Source organism: Motacilla alba, chromosome 8 (assembly GCF_015832195.1).
Source record: "Motacilla alba alba isolate MOTALB_02 chromosome 8, Motacilla_alba_V1.0_pri, whole genome shotgun sequence".
NCBI classification, from domain to species: Eukaryota; Metazoa; Chordata; class Aves; order Passeriformes; family Motacillidae; genus Motacilla; species Motacilla alba.
In genome coordinates this window covers 10,411,394-10,434,737 of record NC_052023.1, presented here as the reverse complement: position 1 = coordinate 10,434,737, position 23,344 = coordinate 10,411,394, and the positions used below count along the sequence as shown (strand labels likewise).

General features: G+C 40.0%; 1 protein-coding gene across 11 annotated transcripts in view; it reads left to right on the top strand.

The window, feature by feature from the left end:
* The window catches only part of ST3GAL3 (ST3 beta-galactoside alpha-2,3-sialyltransferase 3), a 177,714-nt gene that overhangs the window by 23,577 nt on the left and 130,793 nt on the right, over positions 1 to 23,344 (top strand). For 3 of the 11 annotated variants that reach the window (XM_038144177.1, XM_038144175.1, XM_038144176.1), the window contains exons 3-5: positions 3,050 to 3,142; positions 18,314 to 18,361; positions 20,139 to 20,273. The exons of 3 other annotated variants lie outside the window; for them this stretch is intronic. In XM_038144177.1, the coding sequence (XP_038000105.1) occupies positions 3,050 to 3,142; positions 18,314 to 18,361; positions 20,139 to 20,273 (276 nt within the window). Of the gene's footprint in view, positions 1 to 3,049; positions 3,143 to 18,313; positions 18,362 to 19,218; positions 19,343 to 20,121; positions 20,274 to 23,344 lie in introns of those variants that run through there. 5 more of the 11 variants (XM_038144178.1, XM_038144180.1, XM_038144183.1 and 2 more) reach the window with 5 other exon arrangements.

Here is a 23,344-nt window from a genome sequence, read left to right as displayed (position 1 = left end):
ACTGGCATTAAGAAACAACAGGGAGTGAACTGGAAGTACAAGGCAGTTGTCTTTCCTTCTGTATAACATTTAATACTTTCTAAGATACTTCAGTAAATACTTAATTTGAAAAATGATTGTCCTATGCTTTTTTAAAGTGTAGATTAATAGGCTTGATTTCTAGTACTGTGTGTTTTCTTGATTATCTGACTTTAATTTTTTTTTTTTAGCTGACCTTGCTTGTTTTAGAGGTTGTATATTTTAATAATGGCCTTTCAAAATCTTTTCCTTCATAGGAAATTGTAGCAAATAGCACTGGAAAGAACTACCCCAGGTCTTTCTCTGGGCTTTTATAAACAATATTTTTAACATCTTTTTATTCCAACATATGTTGTAAGTATTCTATAAAATCTAATCATGGAAACTGGTACAATCTGTCCCAGTGCTTAATTGTTCTTCCCTCTAGACAGATTTTTCCTGATCTCTACTCTAAATCCCTTTGACCACAATGAAGTCAATTGCAAGTTTTTCTGACTTTCACCCTCTCTTGTTTTAATTTTTTTCTCCCCTCAATATGTGTTTGTGAGTTTTAGATTAGTTGGTAAGCTTCTTGCAGTCTTATTTTATTCAGATTTGGGCTTCATATTTTTTCTAGTGGAGAAATTTTTAAAAAATATTAAACATTGCTATTTCTAAATACTCTCTTGTGTGTTTGTTTCTTGGAGTGTGATGTTTCAGCATGTACTTCTTTGGAATGAGTGGAATAGAAAAATGTGGTTTGCAGTTGTGCTCTAGTTGATGCTTTTCAGTGCAAAGACATGGGGGTTTCAGTGTTGTGGTGCCAGTTCAGATCAGCTTGCTGCTCACTATAACTCATTACAACACCATTGAGTCCCCTTGGAAGTACTTTGTTCCCTTGCCAAGATCAAATATTTGTATACTTGCCATACACTTGGAAGTCGTGTTGCTGTTGCTGTGAAATGTATGAAAATTTGGTTCTAAGTCTGCTCTTGATGGAAAGACATGAAACCAGCCTTGAAGCTTCAAAGTTGTGTCCTTTGGTTGAAGGCAGCTGACTGCTGTCTCCCATTGCTTCAGAAGACACTGCACTGGGTGGAAGTGTCTTGTTGGCAATATAGTTGAAGACAACATGTTTTGTTCAGTTTCTTTTGGTTTTAAGCTCTGCAGACATTTTCTGTCATGTGTCACTGTGCCCTGAACAGCTTTTGAGATCAAGCAGTAGAGGTTTCTTTTCCATTGCAAACTGTTCGAGTTTGTTTCTTCTCTGTACTGAAAGAGTTCTATTTTCTGGCTTGTTTGTTTGTTTTTTTTCTGTAGTTCTGGATTATGCTTCAGTGTATTCATTCACAGTTCAATTTTGGCAAGCTCATCTTAACCATGTAATCTAGTTAGAGCGTTCCTTGTTCTTGTGTGTCTTTTCCTCCTTGTGCTTGTTCATACAGGCTGCCTGTGGTGAGATGCCTGTGCTTCAAATCCCACTTGGGGGCATTTTTTCCCCTGTAGTGCTCATCCAATTTGCACTTATCCTCCCTCACATTGCCTTCCACATGAGGGGACAAGAACAGTAGTACACTCCGTTTCTGAATTTCTCTGCTGATGAAGATCATCAGCTGGACACTCTGAGGGTGGTGTCTCCTCAGGTTCAGGGCTTTTGCTGAAGTTTCATGGTGACCGTGCATGGATGGGTCTGGAATTTTCATCACAGGGGAAGCCCACGGAATTTTCTGCCTCACCTCCCTGTTTCTGCTCTTGCTGTGCTGCATCTGCAGTGTGATGCTCCTTCTTCCAGCATGGGCATGCTGGGTTATCAGAGGATATCAGAAGTACAGGAGTCTTCCTGTGTTGTTTCCTAGGGCCATTTGCCAGATGGGATGCAGCCTTCAAGATGCGTTTTGAAAAACCTTGTGGTAGAATATTTGGATTTCACTGATGTGTGGCTGTTGAGCGTTACACTGATTTTAAAATCTAAAATCCCCTTGTGGCTTTAGCAATGCTCCAGAAAATATTACTGTGGTGTTGACTGGGTCTTGTCTTCCTTAGAGGATAGCCTTCAATTTATTTTGTTTTTGTTAACTTTAAAATATTAATTTAAAAATTATTTCTTAGGCTAAAACTGTATTTTTCTAATCACAGAAGAATGTCTTGGGACAATAAATATATTAACATTATAACCAACACAAAACCTGGCTCTGTAGTAGGAAGTAACCAATATATCTGAAACATCTTTACAGGAAGTAGGATAATTAATGAATAAAGCTAGGTAGATGCTTTTGATGGGTGGTCATGGCTGGATGTCACCTTATGCAGTGCAGCTTTGCAACAGCAGAGGGTACTGTTGGTGCAAGATAAAAAATGAGGTTTTTCACACCGAGTTTGGAATTTTTTTTGCTCCCAATATGTTACTCATTGGAACTGTTGACATGTTATTAGTTGTTGTTGGATCACTGCCCCGTCTTCATAGCATATATGTATGGATTTACTAAGTAGTTTTGTGGAAAATCCTCCAATTAAGTATGAATGTTTTCTCATTAGTTTTGATGTCACAAAAGCTGCTTCAAAGATGTGTATTCTGATACAGCTTGTGTGTCCTGCAGTGTTGTGGAAGGACTGTTCCTTATTTGTTCTAGATTGAGAATTTGATTATGCTGGAACTTTCCAGAGATTTTTTCTTCTGGAGATAAACTATAAAAAAACAGTAAAGGTTTGGGGACAAAGTTATTCCATCTCTTGTTGGATAGCCCTGCTCTCTCCTCCTGTGTTTTATTTACCACATTCTTGCACAGTCTCTGGCTGCTGTTCACCAGAGTTGTGTTTTATTTGAATGTCAACAGGTGGGCTGTTATTTAAGACCCGCTTTTAAGGAATGTTACCATTTTGCCAGGGATCATTTCAGTTCTGAGGAAAGGACCTGAGCTTTCCAAATCTAAGTATCTGAGAGTACAGTTACATAGTGTGTTGATTTTTGTGATAAGTCTGCTCTAAGTGACTACTTAATAGTAACATTTTTTAAGGACTATTTTTGGTGATTTTTGTCCCATACTTTTTTCAGGGATCCAGTTTACCACTTCTCCTTACCCTGTGAGCCGTTGTCATGGCACAGCTGTGCTGGGGGCAGTTGCAGTGATGTGCTGGGCCACACAAGGTGTGAAAATCTCCTAAATTTTTCTTTGCTGTGAAAGTATCGTGTCTGGCCTTGAGGCTGGTGTTAATTTGGGGTTGGAATTAGTAATCCTGATGGAAGCGAGACACCTTCAGTTTGATCACTGCTGTATTCTGACTCTACTGTAATGTACCTATGCTTATGGAAATGGTTTCAAACTGAGAGTCTAGGTTTAGACTGACTATTAGGAAGAAATGATTTGCTGTGAGGGTGGTGAGGCACTAGAAGAGGGTTCCCAGAGAATTTGTGGCTGCCTCGTTCCTGGAAGTTTTGAAGGCCAGGTTGGACAGGGGTTTGAACAGCATGGTCTAGTGGAAGTTATCCCTGCCCATGGCAGGGGGTTGGAACTAGATGGTTTTTAGGATCCCTTCTAAACCAAAACATTGTGTGATTCCATGGAATTCTGGTATGGGCTTATTTGATATTAAGTTGGCAAAAAGAACTGCTTCGTGAGTGAGGTTTTCTGCTTTGCAAAATGATCTAAGCCACATTGTCAGAAGACACCCCTTGTAGTAGGTATAGTGCAAACTCACTGAAGCACTTTGTGCTGAATCTACCTCTTATCATGGTTTGTCCTCATGGATAATTTTACAGGTACTACAGTGTGATTTCATTGAGAGAAGACCTTATATAGACAGGCTTGAAAAAGAAAAATATTCATAGGCCGCAATAAGTGTCTTCCCAGTCTGTCTTCATTCTTCTGCATGTTTCTGGGGTGGTAGGTAGCTTTCAGTGATGGAATCTGTTGGGAGCAGAAAACGACATGCCTGGTAGGGGTAGAGCCACAGTGAAGGGAGAGTGGCTAGAAAGATATTAATGTGCCTTTGGCTGCAGGAAACACTGCTAGCACTGGCTATAACTGTGTTTTGGAGCATCACTTGCATTCTTTGTGCTTCAACCCTAGCCCTTATTTCTACAGCTTTACCTTGAGCCAGTTATTTCTCTTTGGCTGATGGCATAGCAAACAATGCCAGCCTACTGCAAAACAGCAGAAAACCAAAATGGAAAGACATTTTGCCAATTTGACCTTTCAGCCATGGGAGTCCTTGTGATGGCTCAAAGGAGGGGGCCTAGGGGAACGGGCTGTTTGGGGCTGTGGTGGGAAGCTGTGCCTTCTGTGGCATCACTATGTAAATTTTCACTAGCAGAATGCAGGGCATTGATAATCCACCTGCTTGAAATCTTCTGAAGGGAGAAATTTGGTGGGGGAATTTGTCAGTGCGGGACACTTCAGTCATGTTGAATATGTTGAACAGCTGTAGAGAAACTGCCCAGATCCTTCTAGCTCAGTTCTTGGCCAAAACACTGCAGTGTGCACATTGTATTTTACTGGCTGCTCCTCTTGTGAAAGCCAGTAGTAAAACCCAGTTTATTATGGGTAATAATCATGACCTCAGCAGGATCATTAGATTTTCACTCCTGGACTCAAACAGTAGCCATTAACAATATATTTCATCATACTGGGAAGGAAACTCTTTGTAAGTGAACCCTAACCTTGTAGTTATTAGATTTACCCTGTGCTCTATTCGGGATAAATTGAATTATCACTTTTTTAAGGCATTGTTCAGAATTTTTGCCTGGCATCGTCTTACCAGCAGACTGGAAGGTTTGAATTTAATTTGTTCTGAAGCAATCTCAATTGAGGGCAGTACTTGCACTAAAATCCTAAGAGCAATATTTATTTAGAACACAAGGGTGTTTCACAGAGTCACAAAATAGTTGTAACTCGCTGGCACCCCCATAGTCCAGATGTGGTTTTTTTCTTAGGTTTAAACAGAATTTCCTGCTTCTCAGTTTACTCCCATTGCCTATTATCCTTTCACTGGGCGCCTCACCTCTGAGCCCATCTCTGCCTTCTTTAGTGCTTCCCATCAGGTTAAGTTACTAAGGTCCCCCTGAGCCTTCTCTGCTCAAGGCTGAGCAATCCCGGTTCTCTCAGCCTCCCCTCGTGGCAGATGCTCCAATCCTTTAATCATCTTAGCTTGCTGGACTTGTTCCAGTGTGTGTCTCTGCAGAGGGGAGCCCAGCAGTGCCCCAGCCCTGCAGCAGAGCCCCCCCAGTGCTGAGCAGGGGAAGGGTCCCCCACCCCGGGGGCTCTTGGCTGCCTTTGTGACCAGGGCATGCTGCTGGCTCAGTTCAGCTGCTCCACCCGGATTCCCAGGTTCTTCTCTGCAAATCTGTTTTCCAGTAGGTTGGCACCCAGCCTGTAGGGCATAGTTACTCCTCTCCAGGAGCAGGACTTTGCATTTTTCTTTGCTGAACTTCATGAGATCTGCCTGCCCATTTCTCCAGGCCTTTTCCATATTTTTTTCTCGGCAGGAGGGCCACATTTTTTCTAGTCTTCTTTTTACTGCTCAGTTACTTGTAGAAGCACTTCTTGTCCCTGGCTGTTTTCAGCTCCAGGCAGGATTTGACCTTCCCAAGTCTGTCTTTGCACACTAGGGCAGTGTCTCTACATTTGTCCCCACTCACCTGACCCCACTCCCACCTTTTGTGTGCGTTCTTTTTATATTTGAGCATTGTCAAAAATCTCATTGTTGATCCATGTGGATCTCCTGTTACCATTTCTTGATTTTTCTGCACATTGGCTGTACGATTCTTGAGCATGGTGGAGGTCATTCTTCAAAATGAGCAAACTTTCCTGCACCAGTCTTCTCCCAAGGCCCAAATCCCATGGGTTTCTCTGAAGCTGGTCCCTGAATTCTGCTCTTTTGAAGCCAAGACTTATGATCCTGCAACTTTCACCGTTTCCTTTGCCTTGGTTCGGACTTAAGGCTTGGTTCCTGGCAACTTCCCTGGCTTTAGTGTCAGCAGTCTGCATTTATTGGAGATGGCCAGGTTCAGTGTTTTAATCTGAACTACTGTTTGTATCAGATATTCATACCTTGAGTGAACCAGACAGACCAGGTGTGGCTATGTGCTAAGTGTTCCTGCAGAAGGCTAATTTTATTTTTTTTTTAAATGTTCTTGACTTTTATTTACTCATCCATCTGTTCCTTATGTGTGTTGATCTCATGTACCAGTTCTGGTACTGATATCATTAGTGTGGTATCAGTGGTGTCCCACTCCAATTGCTGGTCACAGATTTACCTTAGAAAAATATTTCCATTTAGTTAGATGCCATTAAAATGACTCCTTTTCTAGACCCTCTCTCATTCCCTTAATGGGGCTTAAATTTGCACAGTCCAGCCATACCCTGGATTGGTCTGACATCATGGTATAACCCCAAGCATTTCTTCATGCTAAACCTGCCCTATCCTGCACGTATCCATAAAAAAAAACTACACAACTAGCATAGAAATTATATAGGCCATTCTGTTTGTTACAGCTCCAAAATCTCCTCAATATCCATGTGATCATTTGTAGGTTTCATGTACCACAGGTATGGCCAAGGTATTATGGGGTTCTGGCAAGTGATCTATCTGCTTTTTCAGGAGCGGTTTTCTCAGTGGAATTTATCCAATGCCTTTCCTCATGTTCTGCATCTTCTCCCCACACTCCATTACCTGTAAACAGTGGCTCCAGTTACCTGTAAGCAGTGGGTGTACCAGATGATTTTAAAGGAGAGTTGGATACACAGCTCTAAAATGCTGTACCTCAGACAGATCCTAGTTAGTATCAAGTATCCTGGTTATCACAGATGGTGAAATGCTGGCAAAAAGGCTTGCAAAGTGATTTGGGAAGGCTCTGCTTGCTGTCAGTCACTACTGCCAAATCAACTTAATTAAAACCAGATGTGGGAAAGTGCTCTGCTGCAACTGATAACTGTGTTTCCTTCTCTGAAGTCTTGTGGGCCCGGGGCTGGTGATAACGAGTTGCTCAGATGCAGTGAGGATCTTAAAGTGGTTGCAGTTCTCTTACATATGTACAATTTTGAAGTTGGCCCTAAATCCTGCTTTTGGCTTGTGTTTCTCCATATGGAGTCCTTGGCCTTGAGATGCTGAGGTTTGTGTATCTCCTGGAATAGCATCTTCTGTGGTTAGTATTGCCATTTCTTGATTCCGTTTGGGAGAGTTGGTGGCCGTGTTTGTTTTAGTATGGTTTAAAAGGAATGTCAAGGTTATCCAGCCTGAGAAAGTCACTGTTTTTTTACAGTTTAAAAACCTTATAAAACCCAAGAACCTCTTCCTCTAAAACCAGTCCTTGACTTTAAAACCCAACAGCTTAAGCCGTTCAATACAGTTTGCCTTTTCCGAGTGACCAGCAGGCCTTTGTGTTTTGTGAACTGCTGTCTCAGGCTTCTGCAATATTCTTTATTTGTAGAATGCCCTACTCATTGCTATCTCATGTCCCTTAATCCTCTCCTCTCTTTCCCTATGATCTGCTCAGTTGTGCAGGCAATTTCATAGTCAAATTTAGGGCCAAAAAGTTGCCAACATTGATAACTTGTCACAAACCAAGAAAAGGCCTTTTTCCATTTCTGAGTTGATCCCAGACCTGCCAACATCAAGGTGTTGGGTTTTTTTGCCAGTCAAAAGAAGTTGTGTTAGATGAGGCAGCTGTTCTAGAATAAGGTTAATAAAATGACTGTTGCCTTTTATAAGGAGTTCTGCTAGTGGAGTAATCCAGAATTAGTGAAACTCTAAAATTTGTGAATCCCAGTGAGCCTGTGAAATCCTGGCTGGAAGCACACTTCAGCAGGTGGCTGGAAATGCTAATAAGGAGTGGAGTCTGTTGTGGAGCGCTGTGGAAGTTTTGTCTTTCTGAGATTACAGTAGATTTTCTTTGTGGAAATTGACTTAGAAAGGGAGTTGTTCTTGGCATCTCTCAATTGCTGAAGTTTCAACTTTTAGTGAAGTAGAGTTGGCAGTTTCACAGGATCTTCAACAGCAACAAAAAAATCCATGCTTCCGTGATGCTGCTGCACTGGATGCTGGATTACTGTTCTTAAGCAAGCTTATCCCTTGTCTCCATATTTTCATTAAAGTAGTCCATTGATGTGGATTGGGGTTTTGGGTTCTTTTCTTCTGTTTTTGGGGTGGGTTTTCTTGTTTAGTTTTGTTTTCCAGAGGCATTTTGATTGCTTGTTGCAAAAATGCAAGAGACTTTGTGGCTTTCCTGAGTTCTCTGGTATTTTACTGCCCGTTGCAGTTTTGCATCACTGTAACCTTCAGTCTGGCTGACAAGGATCTTTCTGATAGAATTTATCCATGGACAGTAAAAGTTCTTGTAGCTGGAGTGGCATCTTTTTTATGTCCTTTTCCCACTTAAAAGAGTGGCTGCTGACTTTTAGTCGCTGCTGACTTGGAAACTACCCTCTGAGTTATTTTTTTATAAAAGGCTGAAACACTTCAGGGAGGTGCTCAGCAGTTTAATTCCATTGATCCTAGACTGCCACCAATGTTTCTTCTTATTTAACCTTCTGAGTGCCTTGGAATTATTTTAATGCTTTATTTGGTTGGTTGCTTTTTTTTCGCCCTCACTGGCTTGTTTCTCTGCCAAGTGCTAATTTAAAGGGATTCATTGTATTTTTCTATGTGGTGTGATAGGAGGAACATTTTTCCTTAGATTGTCTCCAGCTGTATTTGTCCAGGGGCTGAGTGGTGTGTGTAGTGATCAACTTCCACTCCTGCAGCTGCTATTTCAATAAGTTTTTCATTGTCCTGCAATTTCTGCACATGGAAATGAGGCGCTACTGACAGTGTTTAGTGCATCCCTGGGTTATTTTTCTTATGTTTTGATGAACTCTTTTTTTAAAATTAAAATCAAACACTCCTGTAAAAGAAAATAATAGGAAATGAGAATATATGCACTGTTCAGTTACTGTGGCTCTTATTTTGGAGGCCTTTTTTTGGTTTTTTTTTTCCTTTCATAGTCAAGCAGATACTCTGGGAACACCTTTATTTCAGATTTGCTTGTGTCAGTGTTTGGTTTAGGATGTGAAGGCTTTGGTGTAGACATAGTGCTCTTTGTAGACCAGTTAGTGGGTTAGTAAGATAAAGACAAGTTGCTCCTCAAGCCAGTCAGCTTGGGAAGAACTTATGCTCCATATCTCTGAGTATGTCTGCTACCTACAAAATCACATATTGTGTAGGATCTCTCAAATCAAAATTTTTGTTTGGAAGTCTCAGCATGTTTTGGAAACTTACTAAGTTTTAGGATTTGATGGGCCAGAAATCTCTTCAAAATTTGGAATCAGTTGTGGCAATGCTGTTAAAAGTTAAATGAATTCCCACAAACTTCCCCCTGGCCCCAAACTGCAGAATACATGAGTGAAAAATGGATCCAGCAGACTTTCTGTTCAACATCACCTTTCATGTTAATAAATGATCTAGGTCCTTGCTATGCAAAAGAAATTCAAGTGTGCTCATTTTCTAGACAAGAAGCCTCTAAAATGCTTGTATTCAGGAGATGTTTTAGGTTCATACCTCATGCCTTACTCCTTCCTGTGATTTGTTTGTGCTCCAGGCAGAGACAGGAGAGATGACAAATGTTACTGTAAAAACTCTACATAGGAGCTTGTTGGCAGTTGTTGTGGTAGTTGGGCCAGATATTGCGTGCTTTAAGGTTTTGGGAAGCTTTTGACCACTGGCTAAATATCGTAAGTTGTAGATCATTTTCAAAGAAACTCAAGAATGTGAATTTCCTGATGGAAGTATTTGAACTTCTGCTTTTGAGAAAGGAGGGATTCCTGAGAATTAGCTTGGGAAAGGTTTTTGCATGTGAGGGAAAGGGAGGAAAAAATAGTTAAGTGGCTCAATAAGCATAAAACCAAGACCAGTCTATAAAATAATTGTTGTCCTGATTGTCGTTAATTATGCGTAGATATCTTCATTTATGGAAACCAGAAAATAGTGTGCATCAGCCTTCCAGAGTTCTCTGACAGTTGTGTGAGTATATGTAAGTTTGAAACACCAACTGTGTTTTGTTAAGGTAAAAGCCCATGTCCATGTATAGAAAAAATGCTACAAGACTAAAGCAATTTATTTCAAAATATAAATGCTTTGTGTTTTATAGTATCTAAGCTAACAGTATATACATTTTGTGCAATTTGAAAATACAGAATTAATTTTCTCTGTGCTGTGTAATTCCCCAACTGCCAGTACCTATTTTCTGTCTTGCCACATAGATTGTTATCTTCAAAGAGAGAAATTGTACTGTTTTGTAATTTATTGCATGTTCCTCTATGGAATTTGGGAGTATGACTGACTTTGTGCTACAATAATAATTGAAACCAAAATATGAGGCTTGTCTTAGGAGATAATGAGCTCCCTAAAATACTGAGAATCTGTTTGAGATTAGCTATAAAGGATTTCTCATTGTCAAGAAAAGAACTTCTTGGATACCAGCTTTATTGGTAGAATTTGGCTGGGTGTTTTTGTGACTTTATGATAGTTCTGTACCTTCTCTGGAGTTGTGTTCCTCAAAGCCAACTGTATCTTCATTGGATGCCTGCAGCACCTTGATCTCACCTTGTGCTTTGTCTCTGGGAACTGTGCACCTCCCTTCTGGAAAGTGCAAGGTGAGAATCAGGTGCTGTTTACCTTCCCCTGGATCAGGGAGCTGTGATGGACACAGAGGAGCTGGATGTCCCTGATGCTCAGTAAGCACCATGTTGATCATGGCTCTGAAGTTATGTAGTAGATCCAAATAAATACTGATCTTATGAGCAAAACATACCAGCCCTTCCTGCCACCAAACAGTTATTTGGGCACTGCTGAAGACAATAGCAATGTAATATCCTTCTGAAGCATTTGCCAGCTGGCACAGGACACCACATCTTTTCATTCCATTCATTCATTGCAGAATAAAGAAAATTGGCTTGCTCAAACCATTTTAAAAATACATCTGTTCAGAACATGAGTGTTGTTCAGTTCGTTTTCCACTTCATAACAAACGTCCTGATGAAAAAGGAGTAATGCACAAAACAGCAAGTGTAAAAAGGTTGGTTAGGTTCCATGAAATTCATAAAAATTGCCTAAAGGAATATCACTACATCTCTCAAGTTCAGTATCACTAAGAGAGCTGTATTTTCAATTAAATGACAGGAAATTGAGAGGTGATAGAGAATGACTTTTGTGTTTACAGTGTAACTAGTAGACCTTGATGCCACATTAAATTCTCCAGACAAGTGATAATACTTTGCTATACCCATTCTTAGCTTTCAAGCCTTTTATCCAAGGGTCTTTGGAAAAAAATCAGATTGTTTATTTTTATGGATGAGAAACAATTTAATCAAAGGACTTGTTCAGGGCTGCATGGGTTATAGCAAAATTACCCCTGTTGGCTGTGGCTTAGTTTGCAGAGACTCACTCAGAGCCAGCTGTGCCTGCCCTCCCTGCAGCAGAGCTTGTGCTGAGCCTCAGTGCACCGTGTCAAGTTTCCCGGTGTGGAAGCTGGCTGGCTCCAGGCTGAAGCACAAAAGGGACCTCATGTCTGCACAGAGTGGATGGCCAAGTGGGTGGAATTTGGGTTCACATCTAAGCTTGGCTGTGAAGTTAGCTGTCAATAAAATGGGTGTTTTGGGTGAGCCACAAACATGGAGAGAGAACCTATGGGCCTTCAGTACTGTGTACTTTGTAAATGGGAATGGTATTTCAAGAGGTAGTGACTACAGCAACAATGCAGAAACTTTAATTTGTAAAGTGCATAAGTGAATTACTGTTAAGAATGAGATATTTCCATTATTATGATATCTCTCAATGATGTGTGTTCTCAAATGAGGGTGAATCTTCCCTCACAGGTACGTTATTTGAAACAAGCATTGTCCTATTCCCACATCTCCGTACCAAAATAAGTATAGCCAGGTGGCACACAAGACAGGCATTCAAATTTAGTGTAGCCTTGTTTTAAGACAATTTATTAAACCCAGAGTTTATTGGAAATGTTCTTTGCAATCAGATGTTTCCTGTTGCTGAAGATGTGTCCTGTTGCTGAGTGACTTTTCTCTTCCCATAAAGGGACTAAGTTTTGAACTTTGAACCTGGATCTCCTATCAGCTGCAGACAGCGCTGGACAGAAACTCTGCATGTGTTTGGCTTGCCAAAACTTGCAGTCCCTTTATTTGCTGCTATTAGCTCTCACATCTGTGATTAGGAAGTGTGCCTGTGCTCTGTATGTATCATCTTTATACCTAATTTCTCATCTTAGATATTGAAAATGTTAGAATTATGCTGCTCAAACAATACACTTGAGATCATAACTCCTTGTGGCATCTCAACATGGGAGCAGTACTGATTGTTGTTGACAGAGTACATGTGTAGGAGCTGAGATTATCAGTAAGAGTGGTGTGATATGTGTTTCCTTTGACCTTCACTGATGCTGTGTGAAGTGCAGCTTAGGTGATGTCTTACAATTAGTGCCTTGAGTTTTAAATTATGAATATGAGTCACTTGGAACATCCTTGAACTGTGGTACAAAAGATCTTGTTGTAGTGACCAGTGCCCTTAAAACAGAGCCATCTCACTGTGTTCAGAAAAGAAGGTGTCAAGTAGGAAAATCCTTGGCACTATAGAAGGAAGAACTTAGTAAAGCAAAATAGACCAAGCTGGGGGAACAGGGAGCCCAATATTAATGAAAAAGTAGGATACTTAATAAGTCAGTAGGATGGCATTTGTTGTTAAACTCAGTAAATTACTTAGCCCTTTCCTAAATCCATCTTCAGCATGCAAAACAATGTGTTAGGAAGTGAAGGTTGCCCTGTCAAGGAATTTTTAAGTGCAGGCAGTTATGTTTTACTGAATCTGAGGAAGGATATTCATACTTTAGATATCTAAGTGAGATCTCTAAGACAGAACTGAAATTATTCAGTTCCCTTCAGTTCTTTAGAAATAAGAACTATTCAGTATGTTGCATAGTCATCATAAGAGAGGGTCTTATTGAAAATATTTTTTTTTGGGGCAGCAGATGTTCTAAGATCTTCTTGCCAAGTGAATCCTGACAGTAGAATGTGTTTGAGAGTGCTTTTCTATGCTTCATTTCCTGACTAGGTGAAACATAAGAATAGTTTTTGTTGTTATTGATCTCTTTGTCAGCGAGTTATGAAGAGTTTCATGCATTAAATATTCCTTCTCTGGTATGTCACATTCCAGAATATTGATCTCAAATAGAAAATAAATTTTTATTGTTCTTGGGATGTTTGATGACATACTTTTCAGTACTCAGCAGAAAAAGGGAGACAGATTAATGACGGACCCTTAAGAATGTTCTTCTAATTCCATGATAAAAATGAAACACCAAATTTTTTTCTTTTCATTCTGATTCTGAATCAAAATTTTGTTGGGTAATATTACTACAGTTGCCATCCCCAGGCCAGCTGATGGAGCTCTGCAGGATATCTGGTCTCTGATCAAGCTCTGGATGTATAAATTACATTAGATGTTATTAAACACAGGTTGTAGTTCTGTAGGAATTCATCAGAGTATCTGGAGAACAGGGGTGCATGGAATGAGAGACATTGATTATGCATGTAAGAAAGCCATACAGACCTCAGAGCTTGAGCATCTGAATAAAGATGTGCCAAATCACAGCCTTATGTTGTGATGTGTTCTTGTATTCCCTGTTTGGCTTGGCCTGTGGAGTGTACTGCTGTAATGGTATGTGGTATTGAGGCTGTGTTAAGGCTTTATTATTAAACTCTTATAACTCCAGTGGGACTGACAGTTTGTGGTTTCTCAGGACCACTTCCAAAGCAGCACGCAATCATGTTGTTTTTCTTGGGGGAGTTACTTTATTGCTGAAGTCTGGTTTTGCATTTTATTTTTTTTTTTTCTTTAAAAGAACACTAAACAATGCCCCCCTCAAAAAAAAAAAAAAAAAGAAAAAAAAGGAGAAGTTATTGGTTCAGCTTCTTTGGTTTCCAATAGGTTGAGACAAATATCTACAAATCCTTGCAGGGAGAATCTGTAAAAAGCAATAAAAAGTTAGTGGCTTTGCAGAGGGACTTAATAGAAAAATGTTAACTGAAATTTTGAAACAGCACTTAGGTAAACATACAGTTTATGTACAGTTCTTGTTTGAATGTGGATTATATTTGGGGTTCTCATTAGGTGTTGCCACTGCTTGTGTTTTGGTTTGTCTATTGCATTTTCTTCAATGATGAAATCAAAGTAAAGGTAGTATTTGTGTTGGAAATGAATCCATGTATTTGCTCCTGCAGGATTTTAAGAACTTGACACAATTGGGCTTTTAAGAGCCGTTTCCATACATCTCTTCAGTGCAGTACCCATGTTAAATTATTATCTAGTGATGTGTATGGAGTATGAAACTTCAGATGATTTTCAGCATGGCTTTGTTTGTCTCCTACAAATCTGCAGTTTGTTGGTGGGGATCGTCACTCATTTGTGAAGATCCAAATCTTCGTTTATTTTTCTGTTCAGAAACCAGAGTACTGGAAAAAATACAGCAATGTGTTACAAGTAGCAGTTAAATTCTAGTCTGGTGTCCAGAAATGCCCTGAGCTAAGGTGCACAATATATGCAGCAAGCTGGATGATTTAATTTATCTGTCTTGGGGACAGGGGAATGTGGTGCACAGTTACCCAGGCCCTGAGAAAGGTAAGGGGTTAGCAACACTTGAAGTGCATCCCTTGCCTTGAAATGTAGTCAGTCCACATGTCTTAGCTGGAGTGTGGTGTAAGTGCAGCAATAAATGTAGTCATCACAGATATCCTTGCAGGTGGGTTTTTTTTGAGGTTTGGGTTTTGGTTTTGTTTTTTCTTTTACTACGGAACAGATCTGTGCAAGTCCAGTTGTGTTCCTTTGAAGGTACATTCAGCTCTGGGTCCTGCATGGAGCATTGTTGGAAATGAGTTTAAATTTGTTCCCAGAGCAGCGTTGAGGGTCTTTGCAGAGTCTGTCTTTGAGCTCCTGTTTCCTGAATGAAATGGGATCCTTGTCTTGGTTTCACAGCAGTGGAGCAGGGTCTCATGCAGCACTCCTCCACTCTCCAGAGGGGCTGTGATGGAGTGCATTCAGGTAGCCCTGCACAGCACTGTTTTGTGGGGAATGATGGAGCATATTTGTATATTGGTCCAATTTGTGATGCTCTAACTGGATGGTGGGAATGAGGGAAAGTGACCCAGAGAATAAGTGCCAATGCAATTTTGGGTTTAAGTTGACACAAAGTGACCCAAAACAACTTTACAATCTGAGTGGTGAGGTCTCAGCCATCATTATTCCTGGCACTGAGTGCCTTCTAAATTGAGTGAATGCTTTTGCTGTCTTTGCTTCCTCTGATGGATTGGATAAGATCCAGAATTACATTTGGGTTTTGCTATATCGTGTTGTTTTGGGTTTTTTTTCCCTTTCTTTTTTAAGCCGCTAGAGCCACTGAGAAAAAGATTGTAGTTAACATGTAAACAGATGTAAAAGACTGGCACTGTGGTGTGTGCAGCCTTAAGCTGTACATATTGGCAAGTCACTGTGTGTCAGATTTCATGATTTAGGCATAAAGGCTGCCTTTCAGATAAGGCAGGAGGACAAAAATTTAAGCTTATTTATGGAAATAGGTATCTGAAAGGTTGGGAACTGCTCCTTCAGGCACAAACACTTCCTGGCACCTAAAGCAAGGGTGCATGTAAGTGGGTATGTTTTACATTGTATCTTAATGAGTTTTGAAAGATAAAGCCTTTGAAGATTGCCTTTGAAAGATAGCGTGCACTCTGGGGCTTGGGGAAAGGCACTGGGCACAGACAGAGCTGCCACTTTGTCTCAGCAAAGAAGACCCCCTAGAAAGTCAGGGGGATTTTGAACTGAGCGATGACTGGAAGAGATTTGAAAATAGAAGCAAAGAGTCTTTTCTTCTTGTGTTCTGTGAAGCAGAACTCAGTGTATTTGCAAGTAAATCTGGCTTGCTTCAAAGAAATGTTTATCTCCATCAACTTCTGACAGAAATAACCTGTAGCTCTGAGTTTGGATGTGAGTAGCTTTTTGGGGTAGAAGAAAGGTGCCATATTATTATCTTCTCGTCTTTTTTCAGGTTTATAGTTTCTTCACTTTTGGAGTGCTAAATACCAGAAATAAACACAGTGTTTTAATAAAGATCCATGTTTAGTGAAATTACTTCTGGAGTCGAGGGGGAGTTGACTATAATACAGGTTATTGACAGTGAATTTGCTTAGTTGAAACTAATAGTAGCATGAAGGACTGGATTGGAAAAGGGAGCTCCTAATATGCTTGTAAATAGTTTTTCTTATATGAGGAAGATAATGTTCTCAGTTAAGGGAATGAAACATTATACTATTTTGTGAGTTGCAATAATGTTATTAATTTGGTGCTTGCAGTGCTTTTCAGCCATTCTTAGATAAGTCCTAATATTTCATGTGCAGTGTTTGAATGCAAAATATATTTCAGGAAAATTAACAGCTTTTAAATTTGACATTAACTACAAAGCAGTACTTTATGTTGATAAAAATCTCAACAGTTTTTTTAAAAGTAGAACCCCACAGAGATACTTTAAAATTGATGACAAATGAAGTTAATGCAGTTAAAATGAATTAAACTTGCTATTTAGAATAATGTAATGATGTCTGAATTTTATTCCCAAAAGAGGAAATACAGTTGTTAAGTCCAGATGGATTTTATTTTTGTTGGAGTAAGTTTTGAGACTAGTAATATCATCTTTTTAATTTTTTTACTGTCGCTACCGTAGTGCTGGATCTGAGAGAACACAGACCTTCTTTTTCTAAATCCTTTTAAACCCAGTCAAATTAACAGTGTTTATTTTGAAAATTAGCAGTTTCTTATTGCATTTTAAGAGTTGGAAAATAAGCACCAGGATAATGTAAAATATAGAGAAGCCAAGGGCTCAATCCTGTCAAGTTATTTTCAGCTCTAACATGGTAACTGCCTGTGATTGTAGCCTGCCTAAATTTCAAGTGATGCAGCAGGAGGTTAAACTCTTCAGCAGGCTAAGTCTTCTTATGCTTGAGATTTTTGCCTTGCACTGAGGGCTTTCACCTTGGCAGCCTTTGTGGTGCTGCAAAGGGTGTGTGATGAGTTGATCACATCTGAAACCTGAGTGACAAAGGGAAATGTCAAAGGATTCAGTCCATTCGTTTAGGTGAGGATGAAAGGCAGTTCAGCTATTGCTGTGTCAGTTTAAAGCTTCTCAGGCCATAAAATTATGAATCCTCTTGTGTCGGTTTGTTCTTTTCTGTGTTTTGCCCATTAACAATTTGTCTTTAAGTTCTGGGTCCTATTTTGCTCCACTGGTAGGGGAATAGAATTTGGTAATCTTTCTCCTTCATTTAGGACTTCAATGAAAATAGATAATGAAAATGGATGGCAAACCAGGAGGCTTACAACCAAAATAAATCTTGGTTTGTCTCAAATAAGCATAAAGCTGGAGGAAAGCCCCATTATTGAGCATGGTAACATAATGCAACTTCGCTTGGAACAGAGTATCAAATTATTGCTGATAATTTTGCAAACAAATTCTAGGTTGGAATGATCCTATATGAGGAAAATGAATGACTTATAAAGGGGTCTGGATTGTGGGGTGAGCGGAGTACAAGCAGGTACTAAGGGTTTCTATGTGGCTAAATGTGAAGTTGCATATATAAAAACTGTGGTCTTTAAACTACAGTTGAAGCAAAGGGTGCCCCATCATATGAAACAGTGACTAAAAGTGTCAGGCATTAACTGCTGAGCAAGAGTTGCTACTGTAGTCATGGATAAAAGCATTGTTGTGATTCCCAGATAGAAAAATAAAAGGGTAAAGATATTGATGAACTGAAATGCATTGAGGTGGAAGCCACTACTGTGAGTGAAGATGTGGGAAACATGGTGAGCATGGAGTGCAAGGAGCGCAAAGTGCTTGGTTTAGCAAACCATGTCAGGGAAAAACTGATCATAACAGGCAAGTCTCCTAAGTGGGGACAAAATATTGGGAATACATTTGATAAGAAAAAATTCTCTAGGCCAGCAATCGAAACGTGTTGTGATTCAGTTGACCAAGCTTATTAGACATAAAATTACATTATTTGCAATGAATTGTGGCTACTTCATTGGTTAACAGCTTGTGATTTACTGCATACTCCATTGTTCTGCCTTTGCTAGGTGCCTGTTGTTTTGTCTGGTTGGTGAAGAAGTTGTTCTGCTTCCTGGCAGAAGGGAGCACAAGGAATTGCTTAAGCAAAATAACAAAAAAATGTTACAGCAAGGAATGCTGCTGAAAAAAAGGGGAAAATGAACTTGTACTCTTGTGTTACAGATTCAGTGGTTCTTTCCTTTGACTCCGTTGGACATACAATAGGCTCAGGTACAACGTTGCCTTCTTCTCTATCTCCCACCTCATGACAAGGCTTCTACTTAATTGGACATGGTAGCCATGTTGGGAGGCAGGACACTGAGTCAGACTTCTGTGGGAATCAACCATCTAGCCCAAGGGTAAATAGGTCCTTTCCTAAGTGCAGTGGGAGTTTTAAGAGCCTTAGTACGACACAAGGATTAACCTGCGGGACTCTTCCCTTACCCAGCGAGGGAACGACCTGGACACGTGTTGATGATGCAGTTTGTGCTCCTCTTCTCATGTGAAAGGCATTAAGATGATGTCACCTACCAGCTGAAGAAAAACTATTTCATGCTACTAGGATAGTTTCCCAGCTAAACAAACAGTTGAGTTATTTGGGGAAAGACATGAGGAATGCTTCCAGGAAGGAGAAGACGAAAGAGTCGTAACTAAACCAATAGGGGCTGGAAACTTTTATTTTGGGTGGAGATTAACCAGCATTATTGAACCCCAGGGCAAATCCTTCCCAATCTCATTTTGTTTGGAACCTAAGCATGACCTACCATTAAACTGAACCAGAAATTAAAAATTCTTTCGTGCTGGGGGCACTTCACTAGATCAGTAACTCTCCATTTGGCTGTGTGTAATGTGCAAGCTGCAGCCAAGGCACACCATAGTGAGCATGATACTTGATGAAATTCAGTTTACAGTGTGTATTTAATGATATATGAAGTGCAAGGGAAAGGCTAAGAATTGCTCTTATAACTTTAAACCCCTTAACACTTAAAAGATGGGGATATTTATTGTCTTCCACAAAAGACAAAACCTCTGCTTGGATTTTTTTTTGTTTTATCTTGCTTGCCAGCCTTTCCTCTTAGGTTGATAGGGGGAACATGCTGCCTTCCAACATAGCACCTGTCTTCTGCCTGCACACTTTGAAAGAGAGCCTGCTGCCTGACACTAACATCGAAGCTTGAACACACATCTGATTTACTAACCCCTGAACTAGTGGTAGTAACTTACTTTGTTTAAAACACCTCAAACTTTTTCTACTCTTCCTGTATCTCCTCTAAAACTTATAACTGGAAACAGATCTAATCTTAGTGCATGATCTGATGTGGGAGTATCTCTAGGGTGCCAAATGGATATGTTGTTGTGTATATGGGGGGAAGAAACCCTCTATTAATTCTCTCTTGCTAATGAACTTGTCATATCTGAAGTGTGTTGTTGCCTGTCTCCTGTATTGGGTGGTGGTCTCTTCAGTCTGCAGAAGTAGGGAGGAAGTTGCATAGGTTTGAGCTATCCTTGCTTGATTTTTAACCACAGATTTTGTATCTGTGGAGTTAACCATAAATGTTTCCACCAATAGCAAAGTAAACTTCGTGGTGAAAAACAGTTCAACTGCTCTGTGTCTTTTGGAGTTGTGTTGATATGGAGGGTGGGAGACCAGCTCATGCGAGCCATTGGACTGCCTGGGTCTGTTTTGAAAGACCTGGTCTTTGTTCTGCTTGCATTTTACAACTCAAGCTTGGATTGTTTAGGAATTAAGACAGTAAGACTTGATCTTTTGTAAACCCTTTAACTGCAACAAGACTGACTTCCTTCATTGAAGAAATGAAGAAAACTCATATATTTGAGAAGGGAGGCTCAGAAATGCCCGAGAAAGCTATATGTTTATTGCTCTTGTGTTTAGTACTTTGCACTTACTGTGCTGCAAACTTCACCTTGCTCTGAACTGGTATATTTAATAAGATGTCAAGATGTGTGATATCTGTCCAACTGAGGGATAGCTTTCCTTGTTGAACAGGAAGGAGAGAGAGAAAAACTGTGGCTATTGTGCTTCCGCTGTCCATCCCATCTCACCTTGCTGCAGACCCAGGAAAAGACAGAGCCCAGAAAGAACCCACAGAAACCATGACAGCTCCAGGCCCAGCCATTCCCAGTAGGTGATGTTTCAGCTAAAGTTATATACTTTGAAACATAAAATTAAATATACCTTTTTCTTTATTAGTCAAAAACAGCTGAGAATAATAGTCTCCCTGTTAAGATTTCATGCTGCTTAAAACTGGTACTTATATTTGCATATTAAACAGCTTGGAAGTGCTTTTTAGTACCTGTTAATCATGCCATGTGAAGGGCAATGTCTTGTTGCAGCTTCTGTATCATACTTGAATTGACTGTTTGTCCTTATCTTGGCTTTGCCCTTCACTTTATCCCACATGCAAGTCTCAGTTTTCAGAAATGCTGGAAATCTGTCCTTATACAACTCAGATTAATGACACTGTCTAGGTTTTTCTGGATAAACTTTATAAACTGAGTGTTCAGAAGTTCATCTGGCTATGGAGCTTTAAAGCTATGGAGCTTCATAGGAGATTATTGGGTAGAGGGCATGCGAGCCAAATGTGTTTTGAGTGAAGCTGAACCATGAGGTTCATGCTGTGGTCCAGCCTTCACAAGTCCAGATGTTTTTGTAATTCTCTTTATGGCTGTCTGTCCCCTTAAAAAATAAAGCTTGAGCAGCTAAGTGTTTGATGTTATGTCTAGGCCAGTGTTTCAGCTGAAACCCTTTCAGAAAGAAGGGCGTCATGCTCTGAAGTTGGGGAAACAATCAGGACACAGGGTGTTTGAGGAGACCTACATTTCATTCACTTGCCATAGACGGCTGGTACTTCTTTTATTTTTTTCTTTCCTCTCTAGTTGCTTTGTTTTACTTTGTTGCTACCAAATCAAACATTGGACCTTGAAAGTTAGATTTATACCCCTGCTATTTTTGTTCAAGACTTTTTCCTACCTCCTGGGCCTGACAGCAAGCTAAATTTTTCTTCTCTAAGCCTTGGATAGGAGTGCACCGGATGTGCAAGTTTCCCAGATGCTACTCAGCTTGCTGAAAATACTGAATACCTTTGGGCTGTAGGCTCAGGCTCTTGTTAGACATGTTTGATTGCAGTGCTGGCCACTGATTCATAGCAGATGTTCTCACTTGCAGGCTTAAAAGGTTCTAGTTCCAACATTACGAGCAACCAAGTGTTATCTAGGTCTTGCTCAAATTCTTTGCATGTGTTAACTCTTCTGGATTCCCAAACTTTGGTTTAGAGTAGCTATCTGCTGCAGCTCACGTGCTTGTGAAAGCCCACATGTAAGACCATGCTTCCGAATGCTGAGTTCCCACTGATAGTGGAGTAATCATCTGAGAATTTAAATCTGCTTATTTTGGATTCCTTAAATTAAAATCCATAACCATTTTGGGAAAAGCTGTGAGAACTATGAAGGAAACTTCCTCTGTTTCATTCAACTACTGAAGATGCTCAGATTTTGTGAAGGATGAGAATAACCCTGTGTCTGTCCTACCAAATACAACTCCAGAGTGAATTTGGTGACTGCTTGTTGCCTACGTTTTGGATGGAGAGTGGTATGGATGGAGGCCAGGAATAGAAATGCAACTGAATGAAGTATCAAATGGGTAGAGTAGTGATAGATTCGTAGCATAAGAGAAAAACCTTGGTGACTTGGAGAAGATTCCTTGCTGTTTATTTGATTTCTCAATGATACTGATAGTACAAATGTCTGCAGTTGCACACTCTGATATTTCCTGGATTTTCAGGTCAGTGGTACTTAACTTTAGGCATTCTTGGTTTGAGGAAAGCAACTTTAATTAATGTTTGGAGCTGATGTTGTTCTAGCGTGTTGGGGTTTTTCACCCAAACTGCATTTCTGTCTTAGCACTATGTGATAATGATGTAAAAGGAGAGATGAATTTACTGTGTTGTATATTTCTTCATTCCTGTAAGGCAGAAAGAAAAAAAGGGAAACACATGTATTTTCTCTGCTGATTTTAGTGGCTTTTTTCTGCAGAAATACTTTTTCCTTTTCATTTTTGATTAATGAACTTCTACTTCATTCTTTATTTTTCTGAGTGTAGACTGTGGGAGCTGCTTGAATCTTTGCCAGTGACTGTCATGAAGCAGTTTTGTAGTCCTTATGTGACTTTGCCAGTGTGTTCAGTATCATCATCTGTCTTCTTATTAATGCTCTATTCCCCCAGTTGAAAATACAGCTGTGAACAATTTGAGGTGCAAATGTCAAGAAGTGGCTTAATGAGTGCCTCAAATTAAAAGTATTTCAATGTGATTTTTCTCTCTCATGTGACATCTCTGCATCAAATCAGCACAGCTTGTAAGTCACTAAAAGCCAATATAGATTACTGTTTTGTTAATATAGTTCTTGACTTTTATTAGGAAATACGATAAAATTTATGGAATAAAGAGTGTGCTGGGAGACTCAGTAGGGCAGCATTAACTCCATTTGCCACGTGGACTCATGGCAGTAAATGGAACAAGTGTTTAGCAAAGGCTGTAATCTGACTTGAAACAAATGACTTCCTGGGAAAAGTGAAAGGGCACATGCAGATCATAGGAGGAAATTTTTCATCTTCCTATTGGAGTCTTTCCTAAATTCAACTTAAAGCAGTAAGCTGCTTTTCTACCATTGGAGGTTGCTATAGTTTTATTAGGATGTGTAGATGTAGATTGGTGAGTTAAGCTACTGGTGCTGGGCTGCAAGGGCTGAGCACTTAGCTTTACAGGTGTCACTTCTGCTCCTTCTGTGATTGTTGCAGAGCAGGGAAAGGCACCAGGGGCTGGGCTTTGTCTTACCAGTTTTCTTGGTGTTTTTCTTGATGTCACCTGGCAACCTGGAGAAAAAGGTTGGTAAATGCCTATGCAAAAGCGTGAGTGGGGATGAGGAGGAAACTGAAACACAGACCTGCATGCAGTCCATGCAGGGCTGTGCTGAGAAGCTCGAGTGCCTCAGCTGTACCACTCCTGAACTTGCCTTTGCAGTCTTTTTTATTCCCTGGTTATTTAAATAGAAGATAATGTTTTCATCAGAAAATTCCATCACTGAAGAGCTTAAAGTGAAAATCGTAAGGAAAGGATGCAACATTAAGTCTTTGTTTATCCAGTCCTTTGATTATTGCTCAGGAGTCCTGACTGCTATTTTTTTAACCTTGGAATA